Raw genomic sequence first — 21192 nt, forward strand, 5'->3', positions numbered from 1 at the left:
CTCTAAATAGGGGCAGCCTGCTCCTCTCTGGCTACTATCCACATGCAAGCATTCTTCAAGGTAATGTCTCAGAGTCATTTCAAATGGTTTCAAACTGCTCTGGGTGTGCGCCATCCGTGGAGTCTCCCCGCCTTACAGAGGCCTATTGCTGGGTAAAAAAAGCCATGTGCTCCGCCCCCTGGATCTCTGCATGTGTGTGTGCCTGTGAGTCTCTGGCTACTGTCCACTTACCTGCATTATGAGGCACTATTTTTGGATACATTTTCTAATTTTCACCACTTTTCCGTGGGTAAAATTAGGTGTGTCAATTTGGGTGTGCGCCATCCGTGGAGTTTCCCCGTCACGGACGTCCATTGCCTCTAAATAGGGGCAGCCTGCTCCTCTCTGGCTACTGTCCACATGCAAGCATTCTTCCAGGTAATGTCTCAGAGTCATTTCAAATGGTTTCAAACTGCTCTGGGTGTGCGCCATCCGTGGAGTCTCCCCGCCTTTCAGAGACCTATTGCTGGGTAAAAAAAGCCATGTGCTACGCCCCCTGGATCTCTGCATGTGTGTGTGACTGTGATTCTCTGGCTACTGTCTACTTAACCGCATTATGAGGCACTATTTTTGGATACATTTTCTCATTTTCACCACTTTTCCGTGGGTAAAATTAGGTCTGTCACTTTGGGTGTGCGCCATCCGTGGAGTTTCCCCACCCCGGACGTCCATTGCCTCTAAATAGGGGCAGCCTGCTCCTCTCTGGCTACTGTCCACATGCAAGCATTCTTCCAGGTAATGTCTCAGAGTCATTTCAAATGGTTTCAAACTGCTCTGGGTGTGCGCCATCCGTGGAGTCTCCCCGCCTTTCAGAGACCTATTGCTGGGTAAAAAAAGCCATGTGCTCCGCCCCCTGGATCTCTGCATGTGTGTGTGACTGTGAGTCTCTGGCTACTCTCCACTTACCCGCATTATGAGGCACTATTTTTGGATACATTTTCTCATTTTCACCACTTTTCCGTGTGTAAAATTAGGTCTGTCACTTTGGGTGTGCGCCATCCGTGGAGTTTCCCCGCCCCGGACGTCCATTGCCTCTAAATAGGGGCAGCCTGCTCCTCTCTGGCTACTATCCACATGCAAGCATTCTTCCAGGTAATGTCTCAGAGTCATTTCAAATGGTTTCAAACTGCTCTGGGTGTGCGCCATCCGTGGAGTCTCCCCGACTTACAGAGGCCTATTGCTGGGTAAAAAAAGCCATGTGCTCCGCCCCCTGAATCTCTGCATGTGTGTGTGCCTGTGAGTCTCTGGCAACTGTCCACTTACCTGCATTATGAGGCACTATTTTTGGATACATTTTCTAATTTTCACCACTTTTCCGTGGGTAAAATTAGGTCTGTCACTTTGGGTGTGCGCCATCCGTGGAGTTTCCCCGCCCCGGACGTCCATTGCCTCTAAATAGGGGCAGCCTGCTCCTCTCTGGCTACTATCCACATGCAAGCATTCTTCCAGGTAATGTCTCAGAGTCATTTCAAATGGTTTCAAACTGCTCTGGGTGTGCGCCATCCGTGGAGTCTCCCCGCCTTACAGAGGCCTATTGCTGGGTAAAAAAAGCCATGTGCTCCGCCCCCTGGATCTCTGTATGTGTGTGTGCCTGTGAGTCTCTGGCTACTGTCCACTTACCTGCATTATGAGGCACTATTTTTGGATACATTTTCTCATTTTCACCACTTTTCCGTGGGTAAAATTAGGTCTGTCACTTTGGGTGTGCGCCATCCGTGGAGTCTCCCCGCCCCGGACGTCCATTGCCCCTAAATAGGGGCAGCCTGCTCCTCTCTGGCTATTATCCACATGCAAGCATTCTTCCAGGTAATGTCTCAGAGTCATTTCAAATGGTTTCAAACTGCTCTGGGTGTGCGCCATCCGTGGAGTCTCCCCGCCTTTCAGAGACCTATTGTTGGGTAAAAAAAGCCATGTGCTCCGCCCCCTGGATCTCTGCATGTGTGTGTGACTGTGAGTCTCTGGCTACTGTCCACTTAACCGCATTATGAGGCACTATTTTTGGATCCTTTTTTCTCATTTTCACCACTTTTCCGTGGGTAAAATTAGGTCTGTCACTTTGGGTGTGCGCCATCCGTGGAGTTTCCCCGCCCCGGACGTCCATTGCCTCTAAATAGGGGCAGCCTGCTCCTCTCTGGCTACTGTCCACATGCAAGCATTCTTCCAGGTAATGTCTCAGAGTCATTTCAAATGGTTTCAAACTGCTCTGGGTGTGCGCCATCCGTGGAGTCTCCCCGCCTTACAGAGGCCTATTGCTGGGTAAAAAAAGCCATGTGCTCCGCCCCCTGGATCTCTGCATGTGTGTGTGCCTGTGAGTCTCTGGCTACTGTCCACTTACCTGCATTATGAGGCACTATTTTTGGATACATTTTCTCATTTTCACCACTTTTCCCTGTGTAAAATTAGGTCTGTAACTTTGGGTGTGCGCCATCCGTGGAGTCTCCCCGCCCCGGACGTCCATTGCCCCTAAATAGGGGCAGCCTGCTCCTCTCTGGCTACTATCCACATGCAAGCATTCTTCCAGGTAATGTCTCAGAGTCATTTCAAATGGTTTCAAACTGCTCTGGGTGTGCGCCATCCGTGGAGTCTCCCCGCCTTTCAGAGACCTATTGCTGGGTAAAAAAAGCCATGTGCTCCGCCCCCTGGATCTCTGCATGTGTGTGTGACTGTGAGTCTCTGGCTACTGTCCACTTAACCGCATTATGAGGCACTATTTTTGGATCCTTTTTTCTCATTTTCACCACTTTTCCGTGGGTAAAATTAGGTCTGTCACTTTGGGTGTGCGCCATCCGTGGAGTTTCCCCGCCCCGGACGTCCATTGCCTCTAAATAGGGGCAGCCTGCTCCTCTCTGGCTACTGTCCACATGCAAGCATTCTTCCAGGTAATGTCTCAGAGTCATTTCAAATGGTTTCAAACTGCTCTGGGTGTGCGCCATCCGTGGAGTCTCCCCGCCTTTCAGAGACCTATTGCTGGGTAAAAAAACCATGTGCTCCGCCCCCTGGATCTTTGCATTTGTGTGTGACTGTGAGTCTCTGGCTACTGTCCACTTAACCGCATTATGAGGCACTATTTTTGGATACATTTTCTCATTTTCACCACTTTTCCGTGGGTAAAATTAGGTCTGTCACTTTGGGTGTGCGCCATCCGTGGAGTTTCCCCGCCCCGGACGTCCATTGCCTCTAAATAGGGGCAGCCTGCTCCTCTGTGGCTACTGTCCACATGCAAGCATTCTTCCAGGTAATGTCTCCGAGTAATTTCAAATGGTTTCAAACTGCTCTGGGTGTGCGCCATCTGTGGAGTCTCCCCGCCTTTCAGAGACCTATTGCTGGGTAAAAAAAGCCATGTGCTACGCCCCCTGGATCTCTGCATGTGTGTGTGACTGTGAGTCTCTGGCTACTGTCTACTTAACCGCATTATGAGGCACTATTTTTGGATACATTTTCTCATTTTCACCACTTTTCCGTGGGTAAAATTAGGTCTGTCACTTTGGGTGTGCGCCATCCGTGGAGTTTCCCCGCCCCGGACGTCCATTGCCTCTAAATAGGGGCAGCCTGCTCCTCTCTGGCTACTGTCCACATGCAAGCATTCTTCCAGGTAATGTCTCAGAGTCATTTCAAATGGTTTCAAACTGCTCTGGGTGTGCGCCATCCATGGAGTCTCCCCGCCTTTCAGAGACCTATTGCTGGGTAAAAAAAGCCATGTGCTCCGCCCCCTAGATCTCTGCATGTGTGTGTGACTGTGAGTCTCTGGCTACTCTCCACTTACCCGCATTATGAGGCACTATTTTTGGATACATTTTCTAATTTTCACCACTTTTCCGTGGGTAAAATTAGGTCTGTCACTTTGGGTGTGCGCCATCCGTGGAGTTTCCCCGCCCCGGACGTCCATTGCCTCTAAATAGGGGCAGCCTGCTCCTCTCTGGCTACTGTCCACATGCAAGCATTCTTCCAGGTAATGTCTCAGTCATTTCAAATGGTTTCAAACTGCTCTGGGTGTGCGCCATCCGTGGAGTCTCCCCGCCTTTCAGAGACCTATTGCTGGGTAAAAAAAGCCATGTGCTACGCCCCCTGGATCTCTGCATGTGTGTGTGACTGTGAGTCTCTGGCTACTGTCTACTTAACCGCATTATGAGGCACTATTTTTGGATACATTTTCTCATTTTCACCACTTTTCCGTGGGTAAAATTAGGTCTGTCACTTTGGGTGTGCGCCATCCGTGGAGTTTCCCCGCCCCGGACGTCCATTGCCTCTAAATAGGGGCAGCCTGCTCCTCTCTGGCTACTGTCCACATGCAAGCATTCTTCCAGGTAATGTCTCAGACTCATTTCAAATGGTTTCAAACTGCTCTGGGTGTGCGCCATCCGTGGAGTCTCCCCGCCTTTCAGAGACCTATTGCTGGGTAAAAAAAGCCATGTGCTCCGCCCCCTAGATCTCTGCATGTGTGTGTGACTGTGAGTCTCTGGCTACTCTCCACTTACCCGCATTATGAGGCACTATTTGTGGATACATTTTCTAATTTTCACCACTTTTCCGTGGGTAAAATTAGGTCTGTCACTTTGGGTGTGCGCCATCCGTGGAGTTTCCCCGCCCCGGACGTCCATTGCCTCTAAATAGGGGCAGCCTGCTCCTCTCTGGCTACTGTCCACATGCAAGCATTCTTCCAGGTAATGTCTCAGAGTCATTTCAAATGGTTTCAAACTGCTCTGGGTGTGCGCCATCCGTGGAGTCTCCCCGCCTTTCAGAGACCTATTGCTGGGTAAAAAAAGCCATGCGCTCCGCCCCCTGGATCTCTGCATGTGTGTGTGAATGTGAGTCTCTGGCTACTGTCCACTTACCCGCATTATGAGGCACTATTTTTGGATACATTTTCTCATTTTCACCACTTTTCCGTGGGTAAAATTAGGTCTGTCACTTTGGGTGTGCGCCATCCGTGGAGTTTCCCCGCCCCGGACGTCCATTGCCCCTAAATAGGGGCAGCCTGCTCCTCTCTGGCTACTATCCACATGCAAGCATTCTTCCAGGTAATGTCTCAGAGTCATTTCAAATGGTTTCAAACTGCTCTGGGTGTGCGCCATCCGTGGAGTCTCCCCGCCTTTCAGAGACCTATTGTTGGGTAAAAAAAGCCATGTGCTCCGCCCCCTGGATCTCTACATGTGTGTGTGACTGTGAGTCCCTGGCTACTGTCCACTTACCCGCATTATGAGGCACTATTTTTGGATACATTTTCTCATTTTCACCACTTTTCCGTGGGTAAAAATAGGTCTGTCACTTTGGGTGTGCGCCATCCGTGGAGTTTCCCCGCCCCGGACGTCCATTGCCTCTAAATAGGGGCAGCCTGCTCCTCTCTGGCTACTATCCACATGCAAGCATTCTTCCAGGTAATGTCTCAGAGTCATTTCAAATGGTTTCAAACTGCTCTGGGTGTGCGCCATCCGTGGAGTCTCCCCGCCTTTCAGAGACCTATTGCTGGGTAAAAAAGCCATGTGCTATGCCCCCTGGATCTCTGCATGTGTGTGTGACTGTGAGTCTCTGGCTACTGTCCACTTAACCGCATTATGAGGCACTATTTTTGGATAAATTTTCTCATTTTCACCACTTTTCCTTGGGTAAAATTAGGTCTGCCACTTTGGGTGTGCGCCATCCGTGGAGTTTCCCCGCCCCGGACGTCCATTGCCTCTAAATAGGGGCAGCCTGCTCCTCTCTGGCTACTGTCCACATGCAAGCATTCTTCCAGGTAATGTCTCAGAGTCATTTCAAATGGTTTCAAACTGCTCTGGGTGTGCGCCATCCGTGGAGTCTCCCCGCCTTTCAGAGACCTATTGCTGGGTAAAAAAGCCATGTGCTACGCCCCCTGGATCTCTGCATGTGTGTGTGACTGTGAGTCTCTGGCTACTGTCCACTTAACCGCATTATGAGGCACTATTTTTGGATACATTTTCTCATTTTCACCACTTTTCCGTGGGTAAAATTAGGTCTGTCACTTTGGGTGTGCGCCATCCGTGGAGTTTCCCCGCCCCGGACGTCCATTGCCTCTAAATAGGGGCAGCCTGCTCCTCTCTGGCTACTATCCACATGCAAGCATTCTTCCAGGTAATGTCTCAGAGTAATTTCAAATGGTTTCAAACTGCTCTGGGTGTGCGCCATCCGTGGAGTCTCCCCGCCTTTCAGAGACCTATTGCTGGGTAAAAAAGCCATGTGCTATGCCCCCTGGATCTCTGCATGTGTGTGTGACTGTGAGTCTCTGGCTACTGTCCACTTAACCGCATTATGAGGCACTATTTTTGGATAAATTTTCTCATTTTCACCACTTTTCCGTGGGTAAAATTAGGTCTGCCACTTTGGGTGTGCGCCATCCGTGGAGTTTCCCCGCCCCGGACGTCCATTGCCTCTAAATAGGGGCAGCCTGCTCCTCTCTGGCTACTGTCCACATGCAAGCATTCTTCCAGGTAATGTCTCAGAGTCATTTCAAATGGTTTCAAACTGCTCTGGGTGTGCGCCATCCATGGAGTCTCCCCGCCTTTCAGAGACCTATTGCTGGGTAAAAAAAGCCATGTGCTCCGCCCCCTGGATCTCTGCATGTGTGTGTGACTGTGAGTCTCTGGCTACTTTCCACTTACCCGCATTATGAGGCACTATTTTTGGATACATTTTCTCATGTTCACCACTTTTCCGTGGGTAAAATTAGGTCTGTCACTTTGGGTGTGCGCCATCCGTGGAGTTTCCCCGCCCCGGACGTCCATTGCCTCTAAATAGGGGCAGCCTGCTCCTCTCTGGCTACTGTCCACATGCAAGCATTCTTCCAGGTAATGTCTCAGTCATTTCAAATGGTTTCAAACTGCTCTGGGTGTGCGCCATCCGTGGAGTCTCCCCGCCTTTCAGAGACCTATTGCTGGGTAAAAAAAGCCATGTGCTACGCCCCCTGGATCTCTGCATGTGTGTGTGACTGTGAGTCTCTGGCTACTGTCTACTTAACCGCATTATGAGGCACTATTTTTGGATACATTTTCTCATTTTCACCACTTTTCCGTGGGTAAAATTAGGTCTGTCACTTTGGGTGTGCGCCATCCGTGGAGTTTCCCCGCCCCGGACGTCCATTGCCTCTAAATAGGGGCAGCCTGCTCCTCTCTGGCTACTGTCCACATGCAAGCATTCTTCCAGGTAATGTCTCAGACTCATTTCAAATGGTTTCAAACTGCTCTGGGTGTGCGCCATCCGTGGAGTCTCCCCGCCTTTCAGAGACCTATTGCTGGGTAAAAAAAGCCATGTGCTCCGCCCCCTAGATCTCTGCATGTGTGTGTGACTGTGAGTCTCTGGCTACTCTCCACTTACCCGCATTATGAGGCACTATTTGTGGATACATTTTCTAATTTTCACCACTTTTCCGTGGGTAAAATTAGGTCTGTCACTTTGGGTGTGCGCCATCCGTGGAGTTTCCCCGCCCCGGACGTCCATTGCCTCTAAATAGGGGCAGCCTGCTCCTCTCTGGCTACTGTCCACATGCAAGCATTCTTCCAGGTAATGTCTCAGAGTCATTTCAAATGGTTTCAAACTGCTCTGGGTGTGCGCCATCCGTGGAGTCTCCCCGCCTTTCAGAGACCTATTGCTGGGTAAAAAAAGCCATGCGCTCCGCCCCCTGGATCTCTGCATGTGTGTGTGAATGTGAGTCTCTGGCTACTGTCCACTTACCCGCATTATGAGGCACTATTTTTGGATACATTTTCTCATTTTCACCACTTTTCCGTGGGTAAAATTAGGTCTGTCACTTTGGGTGTGCGCCATCCGTGGAGTTTCCCCGCCCCGGACGTCCATTGCCCCTAAATAGGGGCAGCCTGCTCCTCTCTGGCTACTATCCACATGCAAGCATTCTTCCAGGTAATGTCTCAGAGTCATTTCAAATGGTTTCAAACTGCTCTGGGTGTGCGCCATCCGTGGAGTCTCCCCGCCTTTCAGAGACCTATTGTTGGGTAAAAAAAGCCATGTGCTCCGCCCCCTGGATCTCTACATGTGTGTGTGACTGTGAGTCCCTGGCTACTGTCCACTTACCCGCATTATGAGGCACTATTTTTGGATACATTTTCTCATTTTCACCACTTTTCCGTGGGTAAAAATAGGTCTGTCACTTTGGGTGTGCGCCATCCGTGGAGTTTCCCCGCCCCGGACGTCCATTGCCTCTAAATAGGGGCAGCCTGCTCCTCTCTGGCTACTATCCACATGCAAGCATTCTTCCAGGTAATGTCTCAGAGTCATTTCAAATGGTTTCAAACTGCTCTGGGTGTGCGCCATCCGTGGAGTCTCCCCGCCTTTCAGAGACCTATTGCTGGGTAAAAAAGCCATGTGCTATGCCCCCTGGATCTCTGCATGTGTGTGTGACTGTGAGTCTCTGGCTACTGTCCACTTAACCGCATTATGAGGCACTATTTTTGGATAAATTTTCTCATTTTCACCACTTTTCCTTGGGTAAAATTAGGTCTGCCACTTTGGGTGTGCGCCATCCGTGGAGTTTCCCCGCCCCGGACGTCCATTGCCTCTAAATAGGGGCAGCCTGCTCCTCTCTGGCTACTGTCCACATGCAAGCATTCTTCCAGGTAATGTCTCAGAGTCATTTCAAATGGTTTCAAACTGCTCTGGGTGTGCGCCATCCGTGGAGTCTCCCCGCCTTTCAGAGACCTATTGCTGGGTAAAAAAAGCCATGTGCTCTGCCCCCTGGATCTCTGCATGTGTGTGTGACTGTGAGTCTCTGGCTACTGTCCACTTACCCGCATTATGAGGCACTATTTTTGGATACATTTTCTCATTTTCACCACTTTTCCGTGGGTAAAATTAGGTCTGTCACTTTGGGTGTGCGCCATCCGTGGAGTTTCCCCGCCCCGGACGTCCATTGCCTCTAAATAGGGGCAGCCTGCTCCTCTCTGGCTACTATCCACATGCAAGCATTCTTCCAGGTAATGTCTCAGAGTCATTTCAAATGGTTTCAAACTGCTCTGGGTGTGCGCCATCCGTGGAGTCTCCCCGCCTTACAGAGGCCTATTGCTGGGTAAAAAAAGCCATGTGCTCCGCCCCCTGGATCTCTGCATGTGTGTGTGTCTGTGAGTCTCTGGCTACTGTCCACATGCCCGCATTATGAGGCACTATCTTCGGATACATTTTCTCATTTTCACCACTTCTCCCTGGGTAAAATTAGGTCTGTCACCTTGGGTAACCGCACCACTCTCGGAAGTCTCCCGAGAGTGGACGTCCATTGCCTCTAAAGTGGGGTAGGGGCGGACTGGCCATCTATGTATTTTCTGGAGAATCACAGAACAGCCAGTCGTCAGCGGGCCGTTGACGGCCGGCACCACCCTTCATTTTTTAAAACGGCATCATGTAAGTTGCGGCGACAGAGGTCCACAGTTTCCCCACAGGCATAGCTCAGTTAAAATAAAGCACAGCTATTGTGCAATACATTTGTCTTGCTTCTTTATTTTTTGTTTATAAAAATCTCAGCTAAAGCTTAAAACAATAAAAATAATTTTGTTGTCTAAACATTTGACCTCTTTCTTTTACAATTTTGGAATCGAAACGGGGAATCGATAAGCGGAATCGGAATCAATACATTACATAAGTAAACTCAAGTTTACTTATCAATACTAAACAAAAATTAAATTATACCTCCTTTGAAAGCCTCATTTTCAGTCTTACGCATCCGACCTGGAAAACTTTGCAGCCAATCTTATTTGTTACAGTGTACCGTGCACCAGGTCCTTATTCAGAATTCTTATCAGAATTCTCTGAGTTTTTATCAGCTTTGGTTCTTAAAACAGATAAAGTAATTATCGTAGGTGACTTTAATATTCATGTTGACGATGATAAAAATAGCCTTACTGTTGCATTTAACTCTATATTAGATTCTGTTGGTTTCTGTCAGAGTGTAAATAAACCAACCCACTGCTATAATCACACTCTTGACCTTGTTCTGACTTATGGTATTGAAATTGAGCAACTATTAGTCGAACCGCATAATCCTGCTTTATCCGACCATTTCTTAGTAACTTTTGAAGTACTGTTACTAGACTACAAAGCATTAGCCAAAAGCTCCTGCAGCAGAAACCTATCTGTTAGTGCTATAGCCACATTTAAGGAAGAGATTCCACCAATACTTAACTCGATAGCATGTCTGCATGTAGGGGAGGAAACTTATACAAAATGTACACCACCCCAAACTGATCATGTTGTTGATAGTGCTACAGATGCGCTGCGAATAAAATTAGACTCTGTTGCTCCTTTGAAAAAGAAGAAAATAAAACAACATAGATTAGCTCCATGGCATAATGCCAAAACCCGCAAAATAAAGCAAAAGTCGAGACAACTTGAAAGGATATGGCGTTCCACTAAACTTGAAGAATCTCGCTTAATTTGGCATATTACTCTCAATGAATATAAGAAAGCACTGCGTAAAGCGAGAGCAGCATACTACTCTTCATTAATAGATGAGAATAAGAATAATGCAATATTTCTTTTCAGCACTGTAGCCCGGCTGACAGAGAGCCACAGCTCGACTGAGCCTTCTATTCCCATAGCACTCAGTAGGAATGATTTGATGTGCTTTTTTAACGATAAAATTGTTACTCTTAGAAACAAAATCAATGACCTCTTGCCTTTGACCAGTATAGTGTTATCAACAGCTCCCGGAAACGTAAGTTCTAATATTACACTAGATAGTAAACTAGAATACTTTTCAACCATAAACCTTGAACAATTAAATTCAATGATTCTCTCTTCTAAACCATCAACGTGTATCTTAGACCCGATTCCAACTAAGCTGTTAAAAGAAGTTTTTCCATTAATTAGCACTTCTTTATTAAATATTATGAATATGTCTTTATTATCAGGCTATGTTCCACAATCATTCAAAGTAGCAGTGATAAAACCGCTTCTTAAAAAGCACAACCTCGATCCAGAGGTTTTAGCCAACTACAGACCTATTTCTAATCTTCCGTTCCTCTCAAAGATTCTTGAGAAAGCAGTCGCAAAACAGCTGATTACTTAAAAAACTATGATTTATTTGAAGATTTTCAGTCTGGCTTTAGAACACAACATAGCACAGAGACAGCTCTGGTTAAAGTCACAGATGACATTCTAATAGCCTCTGACAAGGGACTTGTCTCTATTCTTGTCTTGCTCGATCTTAGTGCTGCATTTGATACTATCGACCACGATATCCTATTGCAAAGACTAGAGCACTTAGTTGGCATACAGGGAACTGCTTTAGGCTGGTTTAGGTCCTATCTATCTGAACGCTCTCAGTTTGTACGTGTCAACGATGAAGTGCCACAGGGCTCAGTGCTTGGACCTATTTTGTTCACCCTATATATGCTTCCGTTAGGCAATATTATAAGGAATCATTCTGTAAACTTTCATTGTTATGCGGATGATACTCAACTATATTTATCAATCAAGCCTGATGAAATTAATCATCTAAATAAAATTCAAGACTGCCTCAAGGACTTAAAAACGTGGATGACCTTAAATTTTTTGATGTTAAACACGACCAAAACTGAAGTTATTGTACTTGGCCCGAAGAATCTACGAAACAAATTATCTAAAGATATATTAACTATGGATGGCATTAATTTGGTCTCCAGTGAGACTGTAAGGAATCTTGGTGTTATATTTTACCAGGATTTATCCTTTAACATCCACATAAAATCAATTTCAAGGACCGCCTACTTCCATCTACGTAACATTGCAAAAATCAGGCATATCTTGCCTCAAAACGATGCAGAGAAACTAGTCCATGCATTTGTTACTTCATGGCTGGATTATTGTAACTCCTTATTATCAGGGTGTACCAAGAAGTCAGTCAAGTCGCTTCAGCTTATTCAAAATGCTGCAGCTCGTGTACTAACCAGAGTTAGGAAAAGGGACCACATTACTCCTGTTCTGGCTGCCTTACACTGGCTCCCTATAGAACACAGGATAGAATTTAAAATTCTTCTTCTCGCCTACAAAGCCCTTAATGGGCAGGCGCCATCTTTCTCTGGAAGTTTTTCCTTGTACGATGTGAGGGTCTAAGGACAGAGGGTGTCGTATTGTCATACTGATATTCTGTACAAACTGTGAAGTCCACTGAGACAAATGTAACATTTGTGATATTGGGCTATATAAATAAACATTGATTGATTGATTGATTGATTTCAAACGATACCCATCCCAAGGTATGGCCCTACAATATATTGTTCAAATATAGCATGATATGTCCCCTTTAAAATCAAATAAAACTCATCTACATCCAACTCACAGGTTTATCATTGCTTTGAGAAAAAAGATTATTAATTTACGCCTTTTTGAAGGGAAGATATTGTCATTTGTTCTGGGCATGTCATTTTCGAGCATGAGGCCTGAAAAACAGGCTCGGGGCTTAACAGGTTAAAAACGTAACATTAGCCACATGCTAATGCTAACCGGAAATGAAAATGTTTAAGTTAAGAGTGTGTGTGAACTTCCGGTTTTTCAGAATAAAACAGCTATAATTAAAAGAGTATATTTAATCTAAATTACGCCATATAAACATTGATTTGAATTTCTTACGATGTTTACAGCGGGACAATGTAAAGAAGCAAACAGGTCAGTGTGTGAATGAGGTCACCTGATAGCAGCTCGTTAACAGCTCTCATTAAGGCCGGAGCTCGTTAGTCCACAGAGTCCAAGCTCCAGCTCATTAACCACAAACATCATTTCGTCATCTGCAGGATGTTTTTACCGCCCTGACCTCTGCCCTGCAGGCTTCTCACTTTATGTGAGTGACATCTCAGTACTTTAGTATGTACGTGTACTGTCTGAGAGCATGAGGGCCAATATGTAGTATGTTAAAATGCACTCTCAGTACTGGATGGTGCATCATACCGGTCAAACCAGAGGAAACGTAAAAAGTAAATTCAACAACGTATTTTGTCGTAGAAGCATTTCTAATTAGCTGTCTAACTTTGGCTTTTTTGTATTAAATGAGTGGAGTTGTCGTCTTTGTCCAGCACAGTGATGGAGAGAGGGGGTTGAGCTGCCAGTCAGATTACATTAGAGGCCCTAACGAGGACACAACGGGTATTTCCCCGCGGGACACGAAGAGCTGTCTCCTGGTGTGTTTTATTCATAGTGAGTAATATTGCACAATGACCAAGAAAGACGGATGATTGAAATATAATAAAATGTCTCTGAGGATCATGTCCATCCCGAATAAGTGAAAGATTGTGTTTTTCTGGTTAATTAAATGTGTGCTCTGTCATGAATGTTAATTGGATGTCAGTCACACTGGATGTGCTCATGAAGGGAACAGATGCTAACCAGCGGCCCACAGCGCTGCACGTGTTCCTCCTTTAACACGTTTAGACTCAAAACCAAACATCATCTAGCAAATAGATGGATAATGAGACAATAGATGTTTTGCATCCATTCCCAGACAGTTTGAACCTTTCTATGCGGTGCGTGGTCGAGGATCTGTTTGTTCTGACCTTAAGGGCTGCGAGGCCCTAAAGACACTGCTCCTGTATCAAATGCACACATTGATGCCACCAAATAACACAATGAAAATAGAAAGTATTACAAACAGAACCGTCTTCTTAATAGTTACATTTAACTGGAATTAATTTACATTAATTATTAAGATATACACAAATATTCAACCTTCAAATTACCATTTTAAATCAGCATTGCTCTGCACACTTACCAAAGAACAGTTCAAAGCAACTACATGATTAGTGACTTTATCCTTTCCTTCAAAGCCGTGCTTTATATTGGTTGGGCGTATCAGAACATCTTAAAATGTGTGTGTGGAAATCTCAGTTCAACCCATATCGACCCTAAATAGAGTCTATGTTAAGAACGAGAAAGGTTTTAACATATATGTAGTTTTTTGTAAACATATGACAAATATGTGAGGGTGAGGAAGTCAGAGCATCGTCCGATGAGCCGGGGCCCAACTTAACCCCTGTGTGTATCTGATACCTGAACATATTACTAACATCAAACAAAGCACTGAACTAATCAAGGGGACGCTTTCAATATTTACTATTTTAAGATGTTTGTCTGTTTTACATTAACTTGACATTGCCTTCTCAGAACCTGCCATTCCAAACAACAAGATATTTGTGATTGGCCGATGACCTTTAATGAATATATAATGATCTCCACGGAGGAAGAAGGATGGTGATAAAAGCAGCAACACAGCTTCAGGTTCACTGAGAGGCTGTCTCTGTCTGTACGTGCTTCATCATATCTACATTAATGTTATATTAATGTTTCACCAGCTGGTCTCAGGTCAGTTTCTCCTCATGTTCACTGAGAGGCTGTCTCTGTCTGTACGTGCTTCATCATATCTACATTAATGTTATATTAATGTTTCACCAGCTGGTCTCAGGTCAGTTTCTCCTCAGGTTCACTGAGAGGCTGTCTCTGTCTGTACGTGCTTCATCATATCTACATTAATGTTATATTAATGTTTCACCAGCTGGTCTCAGGTCAGTTTCTCCTCATGTTCACTGAGAGGCTGTCTCTGTCTGTACGTGCTTCATCATATCTACATTAATGTTATATTAATGTTTCACCAGCTGGTCTCAGGTCAGTTTCTCCTCATGTTCACTGAGAGGCTGTCTCTGTCTGTACGTGCTTCATCATATCTACATTAATGTTATATTAATGTTTCAACAGCTGGTCTCAGGTCAGTTTCTCCTAATGTTCACTGAGAGGCTGTCTCTGTCTGTACGTGCTTCATCATATCTACATTAATGTTATATTAATGTTTCACCAGCTGGTCTCAGGTCAGTTTCTCCTCATGTTCACTGAGAGGCTGTCTCTGTCTGTACGTGCTTCATCATATCTACATTAATGTTATATTAATGTTTCACCAGCTGGTCTCAGGTCAGTTTCTCCTCATGTTCACTGAGAGGCTGTCTCTGTCTGTACGTGCTTCATCATATCTACATTAATGTTATATTAATGTTTCACCAGCTGGTCTCAGGTCAGTTTCTCCTCATGTTTACTGAGAGGCTGTCTCTGTCTGTACGTGCTTCATCATATCTACATTAATGTTATATTAATGTTTCACCAGCTGGTCTCAGGTCAGTTTCTCCTCAGGTCTCGGGTTCACGTGATAATCTTTCTGTCTTTTCCTGATTCATTATGAAACTAAATATGTACTTTATATTAATGCTGTATATATTAATGTTATATAAATTGAAGTTAATGTTTAAACAGGTGGATTCAGGTCAGTTTCTCCTCACGTTTCGTGTTCCTTGTGCTAACGTTAGTTTAATATTTCACTTATAAATGTTATTTTGAAATCATAAATGTTTCTTACATTATTGTTATATATTCACGTTAATGTTTTAACAGCTGGTCTCAGGTCAGTTTCTCCTCAGGTTCACTGAGATTATGTTTCTCTGTTTTCATGATTAATCATATATTAACATTCTTTAAATGAATATTATATATACTATTAATGTTCTGTGTATATATTAACATAATTGTTGAAACAGCTGGTCTCAGGTCAGTTTCTCCTCATGTTTCTCACGTTTCGTGTTCACATACATTCAATGGTTCACTGTGGTGATGCATAATGTTTTATATATTAATATTTTAACAGGTGGACTCAGGTCAGTTTCTCCTCATGTTTCGTGTTCCTTGTGATTGTTCTGCTGGTTTATGACTAATTTCACATATTAATCTCATGTTTCTCATTTTTCGTGTTCATTGCGATGATGCTTTTGCCTGTTTCTGATTCATGATAGATATTTATCATTGACTTATACATTAATGTTAAAGCAGATATTTTAGTATCTGATTAATTATCTGTGAATTCATATTCTATGAAGACACGTTTTAAATATGAATGTTAAATAAATGTGTGTTCTAAATATTCCAGTTTCCTTATTACTGCTGTATATGTCAATGTGATATAAACTAATGTTATATCCTTTATTTAGATGTTAACAGGTTGGTGAGCTATGTTGTTGTTACTGTTGTTGTTGTTGACCTGAGGTCACAGCGTGTTGTTTGTTGGGGTCTCCTCATGACGTCAGCAGGGTTTAACGTGACCTCGTCCCTGACGCTGGTCGGTTTCTCCTCGCTGTCTGGCCACAGCTCGCTCTTATTCTTCGTGTTTTTGTTGCTGTACCTCTTCGTGTTGTTCAGTGACTCTCTGGTGATTTATATCATCTGTTCGCAGCGAGCTCTTCACCGGCCCATGTTTGCCTTCGTGGCATCATTTCTGCTGAACTCTCTCACAGCCAGCACACTGACTTATCCTAAACTTCTGTCAGACCTGTTGCTGTCCGGCTCCGGCTTGGTGCAGGTGTCCCGGACTTTTTGTCTGTGCCAGGGTTTCTTTGTTTCCTCTCTTGGTGGAGCTAGCTTCATGCTGTTGTCGGCCATGGCCTTTGACCGCTACCTGTCCATCTGCCACCCGATGCACTACGCTGTGCTGGTAACTCCTGCCAAGGTGGTGCTGATGCTGCTTCTCTGCTGGATGCTGCCTGTTATTCTAGGGGGAGTCACAACGCTGCTGGCTAGCCGCTTACCGCTCTGCAGGGCGCAGCTCAACAGGGCCTACTGCGACATCGACAGCTATTTCACCCTGAGCTGCGGTGGTGCTGAAGCGCAGCTGAGTGGAATTTACATTCTGCTGATCGTCACAGCTACCGTCTTCCTGCCTGCCACCTTCATGCTCTTCTCCTACGCTAGGATCCTCTTCATCTGTCTGCGGCGCTCACGTAGCTTCAGCAACAAAGCTCTACAAACCTGTCTTCCTCACCTGCTCGTCTTCTTTAACTATTCCATCAGCGTCTACTTAGATCTGATGCTTCGCCGCCTGCAGAGCAACAGAGAATCTGACTCCACCCTTATTATCTCGATGCTGATGATTCTAGTACCTACTGTACTGAACCCGGTGGTGTACGGACTGAAGTTAAAGGAGGTGTTCACGCATGTGAAGAGGCTGCTGAGCTGCCGCAGAGACAGCTGATCCCAACACTGTTTGATTGCCCCACACAAAGGTCCATGTAGACAGAAGCACTTGGTGCACATCAGGAGAAACAGTGCGGCCCATATTCAGTTGATCACCATGAACATAACTGAGAGCGGGAAACATTTTCTAGGCCTCCTTCTCGGCTCCACGTCCCCATGGGCCATCCCCAAGAGGGTCCCGTCTCCGTCCTCCCCTAGAGGGTCCCGTCTCCGTCCTCTCCTAGAGGGTCCTATCAACTTCTATTTCTGATCAAATATGAATAGGTGACATAAAAGAAAAGGGCCAAAATGTATGAACAAATACAAAAACTAGAAAATAAAAAGTATAATTACGGAAACAAAATATTAAGAATACCGTCAATACTGTTCCGGTGCATAATATGTTTAAGGTACTAGAAGATTGTTTACTTATGTTAAACGTATATTTGAGATTTGCATTTCTAAGGAAAAGGTTCCCAGAATTCTTCAAACATATTTAGTCTGTTCCTCAAATATTGTTACAGACAGTGACATTCCCCATCAGGGGTATTCCAGCGTGTGAGGTGGTCTACTAGGGGCCGTGGTGGTTGTACAGTCCGACCGCTGCAGGAAGGAAGGAGCTGTGGTATCTCTCTCTGAAACACTGTGGAGCAGCAGCCTCACTGAAGGAGCTGTGGTATCTCTCTCTGAAATACCGTGGAGCAGCAGCCTCACTGAAGGAGCTGTGGTATCTCTCTGAAACACCGTGGTGCAGCAGCCTCACTGAAGGAGCTGTGGTATCTCTCTGAAACACCGTGGTGCAGCAGCCTCACTGAAGGAGCTGTGGTATCTCTCTCTGAAACACCGTGGAGCAGCAGCCTCACTGAAGGACCTGTGGTATCTCTCTCTGAAACACCGTGGAGCAGCAGCCTCACTGAAGGAGCTGTGGTATCTCTCTCTGAAACACCGTGGAGCAGCAGCCTCTCTGAAGGAGCTGTGGTATCTCTCTCTGAAACACCGTGGAGCAGCAGCCTCACTGAAGGAGCTGTGGCATCTCTCTCTGAAACACCGTGGAGCAGCAGCCTCACTGAAGGAGCTGTGGTATCTCTCTCTGAAACACCGTGGAGCAGCAGCCTCACTGAAGGAGCTGTGGTATCTCTCTCTGAAACACCGTGGAGCAGCAGCCTCACTGAAGGAGCTGTGGTATCTCTCTGAAACACCGTGGAGCAGCAGCATCTCTGAAGGAGCTGTGGTATCTCTCTGAAACACCGTGGTGCAGCAGCCTCTCTGAAGGAGCCGTGGTATCTCTCTCTGAAACACCGTGGAGCAGCAGCCTCACTGAAGGAGCTGTGGTATCTCTCTGAAACACCGTGGAGCAGCAGCCTCACTGAAGGAGCTGTGGTATCTCTCTCTGAAACACCGTGGAGCAGCAGCCTCACTGAAGGAGCTGTGGTATCTCTCTGAAACACCGTGGAGCAGCAGCCTCACTGAAGGAGCTGTGGTATCTCTCTCTGAAACACCGTGGAGCAGCAGCCTCACTGAAGGAGCTGTGGTATCTCTCTGAAACACCGTGGAGCAGCAGCCTCACTGAAGGAGCTGTGGTATCTCTCTCTGAAACACCGTGGAGCAGCAGCCTCACTGAAGGAGCTGTGGTATCTCTCTCTGAAACACCGTGGTGCAGCAGCCTCACTGAAGGAGCTGTGGTATCTCTCTGAAACACCGTGGAGCAGCAGCCTCACTGAAGGAGCTGTGGTATCTCTCTCTGAAACACCGTGGTGCAGCAGCCTCACTGAAGGAGCTGTGGTATCTCTCTCTGAAACACCGTGGTGCAGCAGCCTCACTGAAGGAGCTGTGGTATCTCTCTGAAACACCGTGGAGCAGCAGCCTCTCTGAAGGACCTGTGGTATCTCTCTCTGAAACACCGTGGAGCAGCAGCCTCACTGAAGGAGCTGTGGTATCTCTCTCTGAAACACCGTGGAGCAGCAGCCTCACTGAAGGAGCTGTGGTATCTCTCTGAAACACCGTGGAGCAGCAGCCTCACTGAAGGAGCTGTGGTATCTCTCTCTGAAACACCGTGGAGCAGCAGCCTCACTGAAGGAGCTGTGGTATCTCTCTGAAACACCGTGGAGCAGCAGCCTCACTGAAGGAGCTGTGGTATCTCTCTCTGAAACACCGTGGTGCAGCAGCCTCACTGAAGGAGCTGTGGTATCTCTCTGAAACACCGTGGAGCAGCAGCCTCACTGAAGGAGCTGTGGTATCTCTCTCTGAAACACCGTGGTGCAGCAGCCTCACTGAAGGAGCTGTGGTATCTCTCTCTGAAACACCGTGGTGCAGCAGCCTCACTGAAGGAGCTGTGGTATCTCTCTGAAACACCGTGGAGCAGCAGCCTCACTGAAGGAGCTGTGGTATCTCTCTGAAACACCGTGGAGCAGCAGCCTCACTGAAGGAACTGTGGTATCTCTCTCTGAAACACCGTGGAGCAGCAGCCTCACTGAAGGACCTGTGGCATCTCTCTGAAACACCGTGGAGCAGCAGCCTCACTGAAGGACCTGTAGTATCTCTCTCTGAAACACCGTGGTGCAGCAGCCTCACTGAAGGAGCTGTGGTATCTCTCTCTGAAAGACCGTGGAGCAGCAGCCTCACTGAAGGACCTGTAGTATCTCTCTCTGAAACACCGTGGTGCAGCAGCCTCACTGAAGGAGCTGTGGTATCTCTCTCTGAAACACCGTGGAGCAGCAGCCTCACTGAAGGAGATGTGGTATCTCTCTCTGAAACACCGTGGAGCAGCAGCCTCACTGAAGGAGCTGTGGTATCTCTCTGAAACACCGTGGTGCAGCAGCCTCACTGAAGGAGCTGTGGTATCTCTCTCTGAAACACCGTGGAGCAGCAGCCTCACTGAAGGGCCTGTGGTATCTCTCTCTGAAACACCGTGGAGCAGCAGCCTCACTGAAGGAGCTGTGGTATCTCTCTCTGAAACACCGTGGAGCAGCAGCCTCACTGAAGGAGCTGTGGTACAGCAGGGAGGACAGCTCAGCCATGTGATAGTTCTTCTGGTTTAGCTCTAGCAGCTTTGTAAATAGTGAGTTGTATTAGAGATCATTCACAGCTACACTGAGTTGATCAGATGGCTTATAGCATCCTCTGTTAGTGACTGCAGGAGGACATATGACTATAACATCTCATATTAGGAAGTGCAGCTGCATTCATTGTTTCTTTATCAAATTCAGATTGTTTGAGTTTATATCTCACTGTAACTAAAGTGCAAAGTCATCTTCATGGAGCTAATGTACTACCTCTCCTCTTATAAATGTAAAAAATGCTCCAAACTTACTGAAACTCTCTAAAACATGTCGAACTAAAACCTCCAGACTCAGGGACAGCTTCATCCCACAGGCCATAAGACTGTTAGACACCTGCACTTTGAAACAGCATCCATAACATTAATCTGGTTGCAACTTAGAAATTATTGATCTAATATATCATATTCCAATCACATGTATATATACTCTTATTGCACTATTTTATTATTATACTTTTTGTATTGACTTGCTCTATTTTTTTCTGTGTATCTGTTTTATTGTGTTGCTCAGGAGCCTGTGACCTCAGATTGTCCTGACCTGTAGAGAGACAGTAAAGTGGAGCAGGGATTCAGTTAACCCGCCTAACAAAGGACAAAGGTTCCACATGTAAAGAGTACATAAACAATAAATGTCTTTTATACAACATTTACATTTTTCCAGTATTTTTAATATTGTGTGTTATTTGTGATATTGTCTTTTCTACTGTAGAAATGTTCAGTGGCGATCCTAGAGTCAGTGGGGGCCCCAGGCAGAGATGGGGTCGTTACTCTAAAAAAGTAATATATGACTTTACTTCGTTTCTCTCTACATAAAGTAACTCGTTACTCCTTATATTACTTTTGCGTTACTCAGCAACAGCCTAGCCAAAACAAAAAATGTAGGCCTACATGTGCACACATATAACAATTACTATTGTAATAAGGAAGACATCACACAAGTTAATAACGGTGAAAATTCTAGTTTTTGCTGGATGTTCGGAGTCTGCACTCACTCATCATCATCACTGTGGGTTCGGGGTCTTTAGCTACTAGTTGGTGTTAGCATGTTGCCTCTGCAGGTGCTTGGAGAGGATTGATGTTGTTGTGTTTTGCAGCAGAGCACCTTACCATCACATTCCTATCCTTTT

The 21192-nt window shown here is 46.0% G+C and overlaps 1 protein-coding gene across 1 annotated transcript; it reads left to right on the plus strand.

Moving 5' to 3' along the window:
* Window positions 1-16075: 16075 nt before the first annotated feature.
* LOC307029802 (olfactory receptor 6N2-like) lies at window positions 16076-17026 on the plus strand (the record flags this gene model as incomplete). The annotated part of the gene is made up of 1 exon (XM_079665886.1): window positions 16076-17026. One exon carries the CDS (start codon window positions 16076-16078, stop codon window positions 17024-17026), a length of 951 nt encoding a protein of 316 aa, XP_079522012.1.
* Between the last annotated feature and the right edge of the window lie 4166 nt (window positions 17027-21192).

This window comes from Notothenia rossii (genome assembly GCF_949606895.1).
Source record: "Notothenia rossii genome assembly, chromosome: 2".
In the NCBI taxonomy this organism is placed as follows: domain Eukaryota; kingdom Metazoa; phylum Chordata; class Actinopteri; order Perciformes; family Nototheniidae; genus Notothenia; species Notothenia rossii.